Here is a 17203-nt window from a genome sequence, read left to right as displayed (position 1 = left end):
ACACGCAATTACTCAAATATCTGCCAGCACAAACACCCTCGAAGATGAAGTGTGTGGGGGAAAAAAGGACCTCTGTGAGGAAGAAAAATCAATTAAATGTATTTCTTTGTGCGTGAGGAGGGGGGGGGGCTATCGTCTCTATTTCCATCATATGAAAGTGGAGTGGTGCGGGGGCAGCAGAAAACACAGCAGGAGCGATAACAACCTCACAATGCTGAGCCAAGTCCCCAGCTGCAGCGAGACAACCCGCACCATGAAAAGACACCTCTGGAGTGGTCCGAGAACTTGGTGACACGCAGCGGTGTGTTCGTACTTCTCGGGATTGATCTGATGCCAAAGACACATTTGTGTAAAATCGACTGATCCCGTTTCATGGCTGCTTTCCGTAGAATTAGAATTACTCGAAGATGAACAAGGAGACTCGTCCAATTTTGCCTCTCAGTCCCCAACAGACTGTCTGGCTTCACTCTAATAGGAGCCAACGAGCGCTTTGAGGCAATGAAGACGACAAAAAATTATACATATATTGTACAAGAACTGCATAGATGTTTCCTTTACTTCATGCAGGAACATGAAATACTTCACCTGCTGTTATAGCACCATTCTCCGCCACAGAAAAATTATGTTAGAGTGAGCTGCAGACGAAACTCACATTTGTCAAAAGCTTACCTAATGAAAACCTCCCAAGAAAAATGGGGTTTTCGCTTAATATGCCAATGTTCATGTTCTTCAGCATGCTTGAATCCTCCAGGGAATAAGGCATGAGAACGCATGTGAGAGGGAGGTTAATGATGCTGCCCTTTTACTGTAATGACAGTAATGATCATCCAAGTGCGAGTGCACATCTGGACACTTCAGATCACGAGGTGCAGAGGTAAAGACACACCGATGGGGAATGGAAATGATGAGTGAACAACTCGTCAAAAAGAGAAGGTAGAAATATTTTCACCAGAACCATAGCAAGTCCAATAGAGGAATAATTTGTAACGGATGAGGAAAAATAACCTAATTGCATGAATGAGTGGCAAGTACATACTTTGATTCAGCATTCCGTCAAAAGCTGAAAAGCATGACAGTGAACAAGTAGGTGGTTGCTTTGAAACGTGCTGCTGCTGCTCTTCAGTAAAGCTAACAGGCAGTTGTGCTGATCCTCATGCAGAGACGGCAAGCAGAATGAAGAAAAAGCTTCAGAAATAAAATCAAACTGGATCTAGAGTTAATGTGAAGTTTCACAGCAGAGGAAAACAGATACCCTGTGTTGTTTTTTTTCCTTTCACCTAGCTGCAGACATCTGTAACCATGGATACCATGAAAAATACAGACAGCAGTAGCCTCAAAACGCTTAGAGAATATCAAAACTTAAATTTTAAAGGCAAAATAAGCCAAAAATCTTTCTGAAGCGAACTACTGACAAATACTAATTAAAAGCAAATTGCTGGAGCTGGATCGAAAGTGATGCATAATTCTATCACATGATTAAAACCTAATTAGTATCAGAGATAAACTAACATTTAGTAATTTAAGAAATGAAGAAAAAGTGACTTTTAGATAACTTTCTCAATAATTCATGAGGCCATCTCTGGAGACAAAAAAAAAATCATGAAGAAAGTGTTTTAAGACAAAGACTACTTAACTCAAACAAACTGAATGCTGACACTTCCTTCTCATGAATGACTGTGAGAAGATATTTTTCTTTCGTCCTGTCATTGACGATTACAGTTTCTGTGTGGTAGAAATGCAAAGCAGCAACTGAATCACGAAGTGACGCAGAGCCGCGATGACCGCAGTCTGTCTCTTTTGCAAGTGTGCCTCCAGGACAGACTCCAGTGGATTCAGAGCACAGACACTACAGCACCAGTCACGAGTCACTTCCGAGAAGAGACGGAGAAACCAGAAGGAGCATGAAAGTGAGCGGAAAGATCAGGGTGTAGAGGGAGAATGAAGACACAAAGGCTGTATAATGCAACAATAGCTAGTTTTGCTTCTTTTATGGAAGTCAAGTCATCCGATTATCCACTTGGAATTGAAATAATCAGCAGAGTTATCAAGAGTGCCTAATAGTAACGTAGCTGCGTGCATCTCCTCGTCATTTTTTACAAGGAACAAAGTGCTTTTGCTCACAACTTCTCCACTTCTCCCGATTCTCGTGAACATGTCTAAATGAAACCTATTCAGACAGTGAAATCTAATAATCAGTGAAAATTTCAACATGGAATTCAAGAAACCGCACTTAAAATCGCTCTTAATGGGTACGAATCAGGCAACTCGAAACTGGTTTGAGTTAAATCACAGAAATCACATCTCCTCTTGCTGCAATGCACTGCGCTTACACACACAGACCTTAAGGTATACGCACACCAACATGAGAAAGTCATGTAGTTTACGGAGCGTTACCGTGTCTTCCATCAATTATTACCCACAGCGTACATGTGTGGATGTACGCGGCTCATACGGTGCCGTGCCCTGTATGTATTCTGAATTTATAATTGCTGGCAGGGCAGAAGTGAGCAAGAGTGTGGGTGGGGAAAGGACACTCGCACTTCGCATGTTCTCCGTGTACAAGTAACACCTTCCATTCCTGCATATAAAAAGCTTGCACGGATTGCCCTTTAAATCTTTAACCAGTGTTCCCTCTGAAGAACAATCAATTATGAGAGAGAGGGGTCGTCAGACCAAAACGGGCCAACACGGTTAAATACACGATGGGATAATGGACGGGTAATGAAATTAACACCATCCTGACGTCAGTCACCTTGATGCATCATTGAGAAGCGGGACACATGTCTTGTATGGGAGGTCTCGTCAATCAGCAGAGAGCTATCCCGACACTGCGACAAATACCGATTCTTAGTCTTCTTAAAGACTTTCCGTCCTTGTGAGAGTCTCTTTGTCCGGTCCGCTTCTATCCTCCCCTCATAAGCCTCCAACAAAGAATTTTGATGATGGAATTATTCTCCTTGCAGGACGTGAATGCATTTATTAATTCAATTACGTCTACGTGGCGCGTGAGCTCGGAGCTCCTCCCGTGCTTCTGGATAATGGAGCAATAATCCTCTGGGCAGGGATCTTAACTGTGCTTCAGTTAGATATGCTTGAAGTGAACAGGTTTTACAGGAATATTTGCTAAGACGCATTAAGACAAGAAACTTAAGACCACTTCACAGTGGACTAAATCCTGCATTGTTGGAAACACAGCTGATTATTCGGAGCTGTGGAAACAGAAGCGGCTTATCTGTGATAACAACAAAACTGATTAGTCTCTTTAGTGACTTCTAATTGTTTACAGACATAAATGGACACAACTAATTCAGCAGTTTCAAGAAATATTTTTTTTTGCACACTTGTGCAAATAATCAGCACAATGACGCTGTAAGCTGTTTCCTGAGCTTCCTGAAAATATAAAATAGAAAAGGAAATGTTCACTGTGACAAAGTAGGAGGACAATATCTCCAACCACATCTGAACCAGGGTTTTTCACTGCTCTGAACATATCAAGGCATCCTCACGTTTTACGCCACACGTCCTTCCCCCCTTTGGGATTGAGAGCCTTGTTCGAGGAACAAAGTTGCTTCCTGCTGTAGAAGAACAGATGAGTTGTCTATGAGAAAGCCCATTAGTGTCTCCGAGAGGTCCTACCTGCCTTCTTGAACCTGTCCAGCAGGCTCTGTCTGACTGTCTTTGACAGGTTGAAGTAGTCGTCCTCTTCATCGGGGCTCTTCAGGTACAGAGGAATGTGCTGGAACACCAGGACGTGTTTGGGTTTGGGTTCCTGAGACAGAGACAGTTAGATGAGACATGAAGATAACGTGAGCCTCACGACAGCAGTAAGTATCAAGGTGCAAACATAGCAAAGGAAGAAGTCGTGCCACTGTACCGTTGAAGAGGAGGCTCTGCTCAGCTGTGCCTCGAGCCAGGTCTCCTGAGCCTCCTTCAGCTGAGGGCAAGCCGAGGCATCAAAAAACAGCTGGGAGTTGAGAACCAGGCAGAGCACCCCTCCCACCTGGGAAAGGAAGAGTGTTACACAGAGAAAACACTGATTATTCCATTCTTTTACTAGATGTTTTCTTCAAGCTCACTGCTCCCTTGCTCTAATACAATTTCAACTACTGTCAGTGAGTAATAATTTATTCACATACATAAAGCAAGAACTGACAATTTTTACATTTTACATGAACGCAGCAGTGTGTGACCTTCTGAGCTTAATGCACTGATATTCTTAACGGTGTAGGAATATCCGCGGCTGTGGGATGGACCGATGACCTGTGCAGGGTGTACTCTGCCTCCTGCTCATTGTCAGCTGGGATTGGTTAATGACCTCATGATCCCATATTGGATAAATCGTATTGAAGAAGGACGGATGGATGGGGAAAAGAAGTTGAAGCTAAATTGAAACCACAGAACCAGACACTCCTCTCGTAGCCCAATGAATTAGAAAAATATCTCTCTAATGAAGTGACACGGTTCAGCTTTTAGAGCAGGCCAGACGCAGTGGATCACTGACCTACACGGCTCATTATGGAATCTGCATAACAATTTGTGTCAAATTAAGGAAATTTCTCTTTAAGACGACCACTCAACCGTTGTTGTGCAAACAAATCTGAATGCCAGAGGAAGCCACTCTGAGATGCACTCGGCGTCTTGCTTACCCAGAAGCTGAAATAGTCGTCCCCCCATGCGCTGCAGTACTGCTCCACGGTGCCGGGTGTCGGGGTGTTGCCCAGGTCGTGATTTCCACTGACAAACACCAGCGGGATGGAGGGATCCGTCCCCTTCAGGGCCGCCTTCAGGTCCCGCTCCTGACCTTCTCTGAACGGTGTGTCTGGAGGGGAAATGAGGACCTTGTTAGTACAAAACAACAGCTCAATGTCAATGCAAAAAGTATTTGGGTGGTTGTGAATCTCAATATCGCATAAAACATCAGACCTGATGAGAATATTTACCTTGGAAAAAATAATGTTGAGCCAAACAGAGAAACAGAATGTCAGACAGAGGTTGTGATGGTGCTACAGGTGAGAGTTGCCTCGGGGAGGGGGGGATTATTCGGATGATGGCAGCTCAATGATCAATGCTCTGTACAGGCTGGCTTTACGTCACCATGGTTACTGACATGATGGGCAGGGTTCTGGTTGGATGCTCCGGCTGGATGCTCTGGCTTCTCATGGCAAACCAAACCATGCAAGCTGCGGCTGCACGACTCAGTGGATCAAGACAAGCCTATTTGTTTTACAAAATCTTTAACATGTGCTCAATTCTACATTAAACTCTGGAGGAGCGCGATATTGAGCCTGAAGTTCAAAGAAAGGAGAGAAATGTGTGAAAATGAGGATAACGTTCTGAGATTAATGAATTCAATTCCAGCGTGGGTAAAGGGTGAGACTCAAATCTATTTATAATTTAGAATTTATATCAAACAAACCTATCATCCCCTGCTTTTAAGTTATCCCGTCTTCGTTTTCTCCTCTCCCATTTCATCCTCCTTTTATTCGTCTGAGTAATTATTTTACTGGCCTACTTCTGCAGCAAACGTTTCCTTGGATGTTTGGATAGGGCTCATTACATAAGAGCCTTTTCCGACAGAACATCTTGTGCATGACTGAGGGAGAAAAGGTTTAAAACTAGGGCTGTCAGTGGATTAATGTTTTTTTTTTTGTGTGTGTTTAAATTGTGATTAATCGCACACTGCGTTTCCTGTTTCACAGTCACATTTTCTTGCTTTCCTTCCTTCTGCAACTAACTTCATTCAAGAGAGAGCATAAGTTAGTCCATCACAGAGTAAGTATGATGACTTTCTGCATGTCACGCAGATGTCAATCAGTGAATTGGCCTAAACTCTACAGTTTTCAAGGGTGGCTTGTAATGGCAATCCTGACAATGTGTGTGTCAGATCTGTACCGATATCAGTAAGATAGATCTCCAAGGTAATCTAAAAGTGTTCTCCAAACTCAACTTCAACTCAAGTCAATGTGATTTGACAAGTTTGGCATAATAACTCAAGGTAATGTGTGTTTTGAAGGACGATACTTTGAACTGGATGAGACATGTTGCCACTCGGTAGTTAACCCCACAAGTGTCAACATGAGAACTGAGCGTTCTCCTCTTCTAGGCTGTTTGGACACCCTGTGTTTTTAGATCTACCAGTTGTGATTATTAAGCAATCAGTTTTTAGTAAGCACCTTGGAACACATTTGAATTTGAGAGCGATGAAATTTGAACCCCAAACTTGCCCAAATTAAAATACCCAATACCTTGTCAACATGAAACTAGTATCGTGTAAAAAAAAATGTGCTTTTGCACAGGGCCTGTAGTCTGCTTTATTAGTACCCAGTCAAGTCGCCCGAACCTTGTTTTGTGGAGGAAATTAAATGAAGCAACCAAACATCTGGTTTATTCTCTGTGGAGCCAACAGCTTGAAGCTCAACTGTGAAAATGATGACAGCTGAAGCCACAACAGCGGAGACACATTATTTCACAATTACAACGATAGACCGCCGCCAAAATCACAAGCAAACAAAGGCAGCCTGACTAACAGAAACCGGGATGGAGAATGAGGGGCACAAGCATTGACATTTAAAATGCTGAGGCAATTATTGCAGCTTGTAGCTCTGAGCTCACCCTGCTGTCACAGACAAATTGATTTGTACCACTTCAGACACTTATTCACAAGTTTTTATTTGTATAAGGTCAGTCTCTGTGAGTGTTCAGCTCTGAGGGTAAGTGAAGGAGATGTGAATGAGAAACGCCATTTGTAACACAGTCAACGTGCCCCTTAGCAAGGCACCTGACCTTGTCATCGGCTCCAGTGGAGCTGCTCAGTGACTGAGAACAGAAAAACATCTTTTATGCTTGGCATCATCCAAGGGTGAACGAGCTATTGAAGGCATTTCCTGATGAAGCACAACTGATCTGATCTGCGTCGACCGTCTTCCACCCATATCGCATATTTCTGGGGCAACAGCAAACCTCCAGTCTGGCTCATTTCCTTTACGTGCATGCGTATGCTCCAGTTGTGGCTTTGTTGCTGCAGAGCTTCAAAAAGGAGGAGGAGCATTCATTTTGCAAAATAAAGAGATAATTCTTCTAATGAGTAGCAACTGAGTCAGTCATTTATCAACAGCTATATGATCGTCTTGCTTGAATGTGGTGCAGAATACTCACTTTTCTCAAAACATGTCAGACCTACAGCTAACACCACTCCTGGGATGGCACTAAGCAACAAGTGTCCATGCACAAATAACTGAATCTGTGGGAGGCTTGTGGCTACTTAATCTAATAAAAATCCTCACAGCAGGTAGAGCCAAACACCTCAATAGTGATACAGTGATAACTATAAGGAGACGACAACTGATGTGTTAAAAAACAAAGCACAAGAGTTCTGATAAATAACAACCAGTAATGTGGATAATAGGACTATCACCTCAATAAGAGCCATCTCACCACACTTAACTTTCTGTGGATAAATAAATGTGAATAAATAGCACTGGTAGCCACACAGAGTGGCAGGGATGCTGCGCAGCCTTCTGCTTCCTCAAACCACCAACTGCCTGCCCTCAACCACAGCCATCTGCTAACATGGCATAACCATGAATCGACCATCTGCACCTTACAACTCAAAACCAATCCTCAACCAAATCTCAAATTAAGACGCCTGACTACAGAGTCATGAAGAACGAATGTGTGGATGAATCCATTACACAAAAACATGGGTTGGAAGCTGAAAAGATGAAGTTTCACAGGAATATAAAAGGTTATCAACACCCAGGGGCCAATAGGGGCAGCCACGATGTCCTCAAGTAGACTATGATGTCCCTGATATAATTTCACAAGGTCCTGGCATGTTGTGCATGTTATTGTTCAGTCGCAGGTAAGATGGTTTGATTTTCCAGATCTACATCTGCATGCCAACTATACAAGCGTGGGGAAAAAAACTGGAAGGCAGGGTACCCCAGAGGGAGGGTTACAATTTGCAAGGCAGCTCTGTTGTCATATGGGATTTCGGCCATCCTATAGTTTGTATTTATTATTGCAGAGTCGCCCGAGGGCCAACCCACATCAAAAGCTTCGAATACTGACACTCGGGTTTGTCCCTTAAGCACAATTATTTCTCCAAACACTCTGACATCATTTCCTAGATGATGAGATTTTCAGTCTTTGCAATTTCAGATTGAGGAAGCTTTATAACAAAATGCTTAGGTTGTTTTTAACAGCTGAGCACTCCATTATGTTACTGTCTGTTACTTAACTCCTTGCAAAATACTCATAAAGCTGTGATAGAGGGATGGATGGAATGGGGCTGAACAAATTAAAAAGAAAAACAAAATCAAAATTGCATTCCACATTGGTCAATTTCAGTCAAATTTGGGATTTGGATAGCACAGCAAATGATAATGACTTCTTAAACATTTCTTTTCCTGTACAGACTTTCTTACACGCTGTCCTTTACGAAAAAGTGTGTGTGTGTGTACGGAGCAGGGCACACGCGAATAAAAACACAATGCAGCACTCTGCTCTCTGTGGGGCTCTGACTGAAAGGCCTTGTTCTTTTAATGAGATTGTAACACTGATTCTCAAGCCCTGACAGGAGTCTCTGGCAGGTTCTCGTTGAGCCTGTCCAACACTGTAAGCACTCCTCTCTATTTCCTTGAAAGAGCGGCTGTCGAGACTCGCAGTGCGTGGGGTCTTGCTGTCACATACATTTTCTACACCTTAACAACTGCATTTCCACCCTGTGGAGACCTCTGTGTTTGTGACTAACTCCGGCGTGCAACGACAGGTTGTGCTGATGCAGCGTAAGCCAGCGGTTTGTGACAAGTTCTCAGCAAAAGATGGAGTCATTTTAAGTGTATCCCACAACGTTTCACATACGCATTCATCTCTACACTCGTCTCGGTCTTCTATAAATGTGAAGAAACTCACTTCAGCCACATTAATGTGGCTTTGTGTACAAGTGGAACAACTTTTCTGAGCGTTGGCACTCTGCATGTGCACCACAGACATAGTAAATACTTCTTCAACACATGTGAATAGATGGATGATAGCAACAGCGGCCTCCACAGTGGCATGACTATCAGGCCTTATTCTCCAGGGACTTGGTAGTTTTATAGTTGAGTCACTCGTAATGGATTCAGGTATGCTGAAGCAGTGACATGTCTAAAACATGGAGAGCAGCTTCCCTCGAGGACCGGACTTGGACAACCATGGACTACACGATCCAGACTGTTGCTTCTCTTGCTGTCTGGAGGAGTCAGACCTTAATACATCTCTAAAATTGGAAGGTTGATTATAAGGAGCCCAATGATTCAGACCACAAACACTGAGACCAGTGTATACACCAAAAGGCAGGATAGCATCATGCAACCACTGCATGTCACGACGTATTCACGCTGCCTTCAAAATCCGAGTTTATTCTTTTTCAGACTTCCATCTCGTTCACTTGAACACAATGGACGAGTTATTTTTGCTGTCAGAGGATTGAAACGTTTTTGAGTGAGCACACGTTTGGAACATGTCCAAATTCGCCTGAATGTAGCATGTGAGAAACACGAGCTTCTGTCTGCAGCTGTTCATCGACACATAACACGTCTTTGTCGGAAGAGGATCTCTCCATCCTGACATTTTAACTGTGCATCTCTCGGGCCTCTGCGAATAGGTAACAGGGACACATTTCTGCATTTCTAGTTGTCCCAAACTCCCAAAGAAACCCATTACAGCCCACACGGTACTGGATAAACCATCTGGTAAACACACACAAAAACTCCTTACTTCCCCACCCACCTCTCAAAAAAAAAAAAACACACAAAACAAACATTTTCCCTCAACAGTCTCCCCTGCAAACTCGCCTCTCCTCTGCCTCTGAATCCCGCAGAGTCTCATTTTATCACTCTTCAATAGCAATTAAAGAGGTTTCTACTATAACAGAGAGGACAGACAAGTCCCAAGATAACCTTTACTTCACCTTTGTGAGTTTTGTACTCCTGCATACACATACTTAAACACTCCTCCCCGCTGTATCATGCACAACATCCCTTACGAAACCCTCGGGACGCAGCTTGAATCCTTTGTAGTGCTCATTAGGAGAGTGTCAAGTCCAGCATGTTTCTCTAATCTAATCAGCTCTCCATCTCGCTCCCACCCCAACCCATCTCCTCCTCCTGCCTCCCCCCGCACCATACTCTTTATCCTCTTCATTTGTCAGCTTTGAAAGTAAGTGAGACAAAGGCACAAGAAAGTGGAAATGAGGGAGGGGGATCAGGCAGAGATGGGGGAGAGAAAGCAAGGCAAGATTGAAGGAAGTCCTTGAGATGAGAAAGCGTCTCTTGTGGTTTCAAGCTGGGATGGGAGAGGAAATGGAGACTCGGTATTGAAGACCTTTATATCAGTAAAGGTCTGGATGAGAAGACGCTGTTGGAGGACAGTTTTTCATACTGTTTCTTTCACTTAACCTTGTTCAGTTTGGGGGAAAGGCTATTCCTCGTGGACAACTGTGATGGGATGCTAATGAGCACCTTGGAGTCCACTGGGGTTCTTCTCCAACTTGCATACCTGACAGCGTCTGATTACCACTCTTACCATGTCTTTATCGGGAAAGGGAAGCAAAATAGCCAATAATTTCTCAACCATTAAATCTAAAAGTGAGGCACAAACTTGACACCAACAATGGTGTGTGTGTGTGTGTTTTTTTTTCTGAAGAGTAATTGTGTGAACACAGAAGCTCTGATTTCTCACTAGATTTAATTCGCGTTGCTTCAAATAGATTCATCAGAGGCAAGAATAAATTAGCGTGCTTGCGCGGTGGTGTCAGACTTGCAAATGAAGGTTGTCAAAATAAGGTACAAAGCATGTGACCTCAGCTATTTACTGAAGAGAACAGACAGATGACAGGAGCAAGAGACACGGAAGCAAAAGGAAAATGTGAGCGTAGTGGAGAGGAGAGATAGAGAGTGGGAACAGAAAATACAGTTGCCAATTTCCTGTCGCCGACAGGCAGCAGTGTTGACAATGCCGGTTGACAGCCAGCTTCCCTTGGCCGCCACCCATTCATTCTGTATTGTAAATAAACAGTTTAAGGGGAAATGTCAGCCGAGAGACGGAAGGAGCAGCTCCGGCTATAATATCTCTTCCCTCCTCCCCACCGACGCCACAGCCCGGTTGCCAAGCGAGTGACGGACGTGGCGCGTAATGAGGATGGCACGCACAACCTGCTCTGCTCGGGCTGACAGTAACAAGGGCAGACGCCGCCATCTTTAAAGGTCCCCAAGGCCTGTGTGCTTAAACCATTCGCTTATACTGCGCACTGTCCCAATACATGTGAAATAGATACATGTGACGGTTAAGTGAAACTGATTGGAGGGACATGGAGGAGAGAGAGAGTGGTGAAGGAGGAGTGGTGGGAGTGTTTTGGTTAAAATTGGTGCAGCCATGGAGATATGGACACTTGGACATATACGGCGATTGTGACAGGCAGCTCCAGGACGGCTCAAGACTGCAGTTTGACAGTCTAAAACTGGCGGCCATTATGACCCACCCAAATAACCCCCCCCCCCCACAAAAAAAAAAAGAAAGCAAGTGTTGCTGTGTGATAAAGCCAAGCCATACCTGGGATTATGAACAGTTTGCCTTGAGACAGATTTTCAAAGCTGAGAGTCAAGGACAATTTATAGATGACACGCTGCACCACACGTTCTATTTTTGTTTATTTCTTCGCATCGGGCACGTGAAAACTTTCATCCCGATCCTGTCAACACAACGCCAGAGTGCTGCGAGACAGATGATGTGCAGAGATGGAGAAGAGAGCCGGTTCGCCTGCTGACTCCCCCCCTCTTTCTGTGCCCATTCCTCCAGGCCAAGCAGGCACCTCATGCTAGCCCCCTAATTGTCATGCAAAGGTGGTCTGCGTCGGTTGGGTGGCTCGCGGCTCTTTTTGCTCCACAATACCTCTGCATTGGGTCGTGGCAGCTCAGTTCTCGCTACCCCATTACGGAACCAGGCAGCTGGACGTCAGTAAACACACACACAAAGCACCCTGGCCACTCATTTCACTTCATCTGACTTCAATAAAAACAACCACTTGAAATGAACTCCCACTAAAGCACACAGTCAAGATCCTCTGCTAAAGAATGCACTGCTCGCAGCTCCAAGGCGTGTTTTGCTTTATGAATAGCATCACTTGTTTTATTACAGGCTATGTAGTATTTATCATCACATCTTTGTCACCGATGAAACAAACAGATGAGAGTGAAAATTGAACAAAACACAGAGTGTCAGTTCCAAACACGCAGGGAAATGAGCAGCAAAATGATTATTTTGTTTACTCGACAGACCATTTCTGGATGCAGCCGGCGCTTTTCTAACCCGGTCCTAACCTGAAAATTCATTTTTTCTGGCTTAACAGTGGAGGCATCTGGCGTACGTACGGGGGGGGGGGAACCAGCTGTCACTGTGGCAAAAAGAAGCTGGGCTGCTGTTCTGGTTACCGCAGATTTAACACGGAACTCTCACAATGAGACTGATGGTGCAAACCCAACACATCCTACTGGTGGGTGTTACTCAAAAAACAAAATGAAGGACAGCACGGATTTCACGATCCACGTGAATCTAGTAGTCCTCTCCAGCACTATTTCATCATTTCAGAAAAGCAAAACCTTGCCTTCCTGCAAATACCTCGAAGGCAACCAGGTGCTTTTTATAGATAAATATTGCATGCTGTCACAGGGGGTCTGCTGTTTACACAGTAAACTTCATGAAAAGAGGAGGCAACTAACTTTTTTTGTGCTCCCAGCCGATGCGTTTGCTGCACCAAAAATGCACCAGTGGCTACTTCATATGGATATTTATTTATTTTTTTTTGAATTGGGAATGAATTTAAAGTCTGTTTTGTGTGATCAATGGCTGAAATTGTCATCAGCATGAGCCTGAGAATAGCCAGAAGCACTTTGTTTTTCGTAGATAAATATCAGACGTGGCCATTTGGGAATATGTTGTTTACAGACTGGCTGGGAAATAGAGACGGCTAATGTTGAAATTCACCTCAGTGAGGAATAGTCTACTGCTGGATCATCTCAAACCTGATGTTCTTCACAGAGTGCATCAATTAGATTAGGAGCATCTCAAAGTGGAGAAAAAAAAATCTATATATACATACACATTCTCTTTAAAGACGGATTAATTTCATACTTGTGCTGCTCATGCTAACAATCTGCAGCAGCTGTTGTTGGACAGATAAAAAGAAATACTTCTCAGCTGACACTCACCTCTTGAAATGTTTAAAAAAAAAAACCTTCGTTAAGGTGACCTTTTTGGTTGGACTGCATCCTTTGACAGAAGCTGTTAACCACTACTAGGCATGTATACTTGCATTGATTTTGCCGTTAGTCGGTAACATCTCCCACCTGCTGCACTGTGGTCAGAAATAATCAATTCGGCCTGAGGCTCCAAAATGGCAGCCGTATCTCACAATGAGACACCGATTATACCGCATGTCTGTTTGCAATCCTGTACGCCAGAGGGACAACCGTGCGACTCTTTATGGTTTCAGTAAGAAAGCACTTTTGGATCATTTCACCTTTATGACAAATATACCTGACCTTGACATAAAAGCTTATTTTACAAGCGCTTTCCTGCCTGATCAGAGTTGGCATGGGCTGAGAGGACTGACAACTGAAGCCACAAGTGGATAGAACAGTAAAAATCACTGACGATAAGTCTGACCTCCACACATCATGAGGTGAAGTGAGACTCAAGCATCAGAGCAAACGCCTGATATATATCTGAGATATGCAGATAGTGAGTAATAATCCTGCAATCATTTTAAGCTTTATGACATTTTAGCCTCCAGAAGGATAATGAGTGTGTGGCAGGTGAAATGTACAGAACAGCGGCTATAGTTTGCAAGACAGACAGTGAACTCACAGTATTTTCATTGAGCATCAGTACTGCAAAGTGAACAATTTGGCCCATGATTAGTCTGCCACTGTTCTTAATGTCTCTACAACAGAAGGGCCGTTTGGTGTTTGATGGTGGCCCATGAAGGAGCATGTTTTTATGCCATTATAAAGTTGAAAATAAACTGTGTTTTAGGTTTTTAAAGACTTGATCTAAGGTATAAACATTAAACTTGATCTCAGAATTGTCTGGTTCCAGTTCAATTATACAGTCGCACTGCTAATAATGACCTCACAGCTTGATGCACCCATTCCAAAAAAACAAAACAAAAAAAACCCATCAAACTCAAACTGTTTACTTAGACAATGTGCAACAGAAGTTAGCTGGATAAAACTTCAGTCTGTAGCTGCAAAACCAATCTCCACTGAGTATCACAAAGGGAATAAATGAGTCCAAACTATTCAATACCAATGAGGTGCAAAATAAATTGACTGGAGGAAATGGTAAAAAAAACAAAACAAAACAAAAAAAACATATGCAAATCACAGCTTGTGTTCCCAAACACTTTGCTGTTATCAGTCATTTGGGAAAGCCATGTCGCACAATTTAAGAAAAGAGTGGCTTTTCCAGCATGTGTGAGGTACCAGATGCCACCAGATAGCACATTCAAGGCCTCCGTAGCATCTTTTACTCCAACTTAAGGTCGCTGAGGAAAAGTAAACCACATGCTAACAGTCACCAAGAGTCGACATTCAGTCCTTAAACGCCAAACAATTGGCAACGTCAATGGTTGATTCTTATTTTTACTGGCAGTAAGACTGGCTCCTATATTGCTATAGCTTGTTTTTACTTGCAATTACTTGCTGTTGACTTTTTTTTAATGAGAATGTGGAACTTTTTATGGAGAGAGCACTGCTTGCTCATTAAAGGTATTTCAATATTTAGAAAAAGCTCATCACGTCACGTTTCATGAAAAAATAACTGCAGGAATCACTCTTGCTGGTTCCCCAAAACACCTGTTGAAGTTACGAGCTCTACACTCTCATGATAGACTCTGATTGTGAGACTGTTTTTTGTAGTTTTTTGATGCTGCATTATCTTAAAAAGGCATTTAAAGCTGAGCATGCTGACTTGCTGTTCCAGGCCCCTACCTGGCATGGCATGGACGAGGTCCCCACACAGCACCATGAACCTCGGTCTGGGTCTGAGCTGGTTCACCGCCTCCACCGCCTGCTTGGTGAGCTCCACCTCCTCCGCCCATTCATCCCCGCCGCCGTCACAGTCGCCATCCCTCCAGGCCTTCATCAGTCCCAGCTGAGGGTCCGCCGCCTGGATGAAGCAGAATGGCCCGGTCCACTCTCGCTCTCCTCCTGGAGTGTCCACACACAAAAGCAGTGATACACTTGAAACACATTTTAAATATTCAAGCAATATCAAATGAATGGATTCAACACTATCCTGCTGCTTTGTTTTGTGGGGTTTAACACAGCAAGGCAGCCTCAGCCTTGGTTATTTTTTGGTGTCAGGCCTCGTATAAACGCTCGGATTGGACAAAACTGAATAGAGACAAGATGTGCATGGCTTTTGTATGAGCAACCACTGCTAAATAATTAACAAAGAGCTACATGTAGGCTAATGAATGGCAAATATAAAGTGTTTTACATAATCCACATGTTACGCAACCGACTGCAGAAATCTAATCACTTTCAAATATTAATTAAAGCAAACGGATCGTGTCTTTCAGTGTGAAGCACTGTCTGATGGTAGTGACAAGGTATGACATGAAAGACACAAGAGCACAAGAGATATGGAAATGGACTCTCGGTGTGGCCTCGATGAAGGACAAATGCTAGGAGAGAGTGTTAAAAAAAACAGTTATTCGAGTTCTTTCAGGGGAGAGGAAGCAGGACCACTGTAGAGCTGAACGGCTGTCTGTCACTGTGGAGAGTCCACATCTGCATTCTGCACAAATCCCTCCTCACTCGCACTCAGCAGGGGCTGGTAGCTGTTCAGCATCCTCTGTGTTTAACATGCTCTCCATGTATCTCTCTCCCAAATGAGTTTATGTTAATTCTGTCCTCCAGAGAAACTTGAGCAAAGATAGTGAAAAGAAAGAGTGACAAAGGGAGTCTCGCTCCTGGGAACAAGATGAGTAAAAGCTTGACAATGATCCCCTCGGTGTAATTGACATTTATGAAATGATGAGGGGAAACACATTCTGCTTTTACGATTATCGCCATCATCTCCTCAAACAAATTACTCCAGAATGCCTTCAGTCCAAAACTAGCCTGGCCTTGATCTTAACTTATGAGTACTCAGTGGAGGAGTGCTCATGAATTTTACTGCTAACAGTGAGAACTATTGATGAATTTAAAATTTAGCCAGCTGGTGAGCTCAGTGCAGTTTAAAGTTGAGATTAAAGCAGCCTAAGACTGCACACCAACACCGACTTCTAACACCAGAGTTTATTAAAACAGATCAGAAACTTTCACAGGTACATGAACTCCTGCACATTAAAAGAACAACCTGGAAGCACATGTTCATATTGAACTTATCGCCAGGCATTGTTCCCGTCAGTGAGCAGATGAGATCTGTACTCGCCTGCAAATGGAATGCATGCAAATCACACTGGCATACAGTGCACATTCATTTACATATCACGTCAACGTGCATGCACACCCTAGGTTTATTTCAAAGCCATAGCACCATTTCACTTAAATACTGAGACAAGGAATGAAGGTTTGCCATGCTGGCATAAACCCAGTACACTTTTTGTTTAACAATATTTCTCACAGGAGACTGATGTAAGACTATTTCCCAGAAAAATAATCAAGACAGGAGATGGGAAGAAACAGTCTGGTGCAACTTCACTCAAATTTGCTCAGATTTCTCAGGTGGCAGATGGTGCACTCTCAGAAAACAATCATCTTTTTTTTTATTAAAGTGCTGAGGAAGAACAAATATTGAAAAGAAAATGAAGACTGCGATGCTTTCCTCTGGAATCAATGAAACTAACTGGTTTCCAGCAGGAGGTGCTAACAAACTGGACTGAATTAAAGGGTTGAAAACATTAAAGGAACCTCTGAATGTTGTGACAGCAGGGCTGAAACACGTCCATCTAGCTTCCTTATGAGAAATATGAGTCATGTTGCAAAACAGAAGTTTCTGGCAAAACTTAAAGTAGTGATGAAAACAAGTTTTGACAGAGATCACTGCCCGATGCACTACGATAATAACTATAAGTCCACAATAAGTTAAGTAAAGACACACACGTGACTAAATGCAAGACAACTACATTTACTACAATGTAAGCATAAGCTAGCAA

At 43.3% G+C, this 17203-nt stretch overlaps 1 protein-coding gene across 2 annotated transcripts in view; it reads right to left on the bottom strand.

Annotated features, from left to right (window-relative positions):
* cpped1 (calcineurin-like phosphoesterase domain containing 1) overlaps positions 1 to 17203 on the bottom strand; it is a 29929-nt gene that overhangs the window by 12327 nt on the left and 399 nt on the right. Inside the window, exons 2-6 of one of the 2 annotated variants that reach the window (XM_030098152.1) lie at positions 15891 to 15902; positions 15030 to 15244; positions 4647 to 4819; positions 3875 to 4000; positions 3637 to 3769 (exon numbers count right to left, since the gene is read on the bottom strand). In XM_030098152.1, the coding sequence (XP_029954012.1) occupies positions 3637 to 3769; positions 3875 to 4000; positions 4647 to 4819; positions 15030 to 15244; positions 15891 to 15902 (659 nt within the window). Of the gene's footprint in view, positions 1 to 3636; positions 3770 to 3874; positions 4001 to 4646; positions 4820 to 15029; positions 15249 to 15890; positions 15903 to 17203 lie in introns of both variants that reach the window. The other variant, XM_030098151.1, reaches the window with a different exon arrangement.

The sequence above is a fragment of the Salarias fasciatus genome, chromosome 8, assembly GCF_902148845.1.
Source record: "Salarias fasciatus chromosome 8, fSalaFa1.1, whole genome shotgun sequence".
In the NCBI taxonomy this organism is placed as follows: domain Eukaryota; kingdom Metazoa; phylum Chordata; class Actinopteri; order Blenniiformes; family Blenniidae; genus Salarias; species Salarias fasciatus.
The sequence above is the reverse complement of the archived record's forward strand: the minus strand, read 5'-3'. Positions and strand labels throughout refer to the sequence as shown.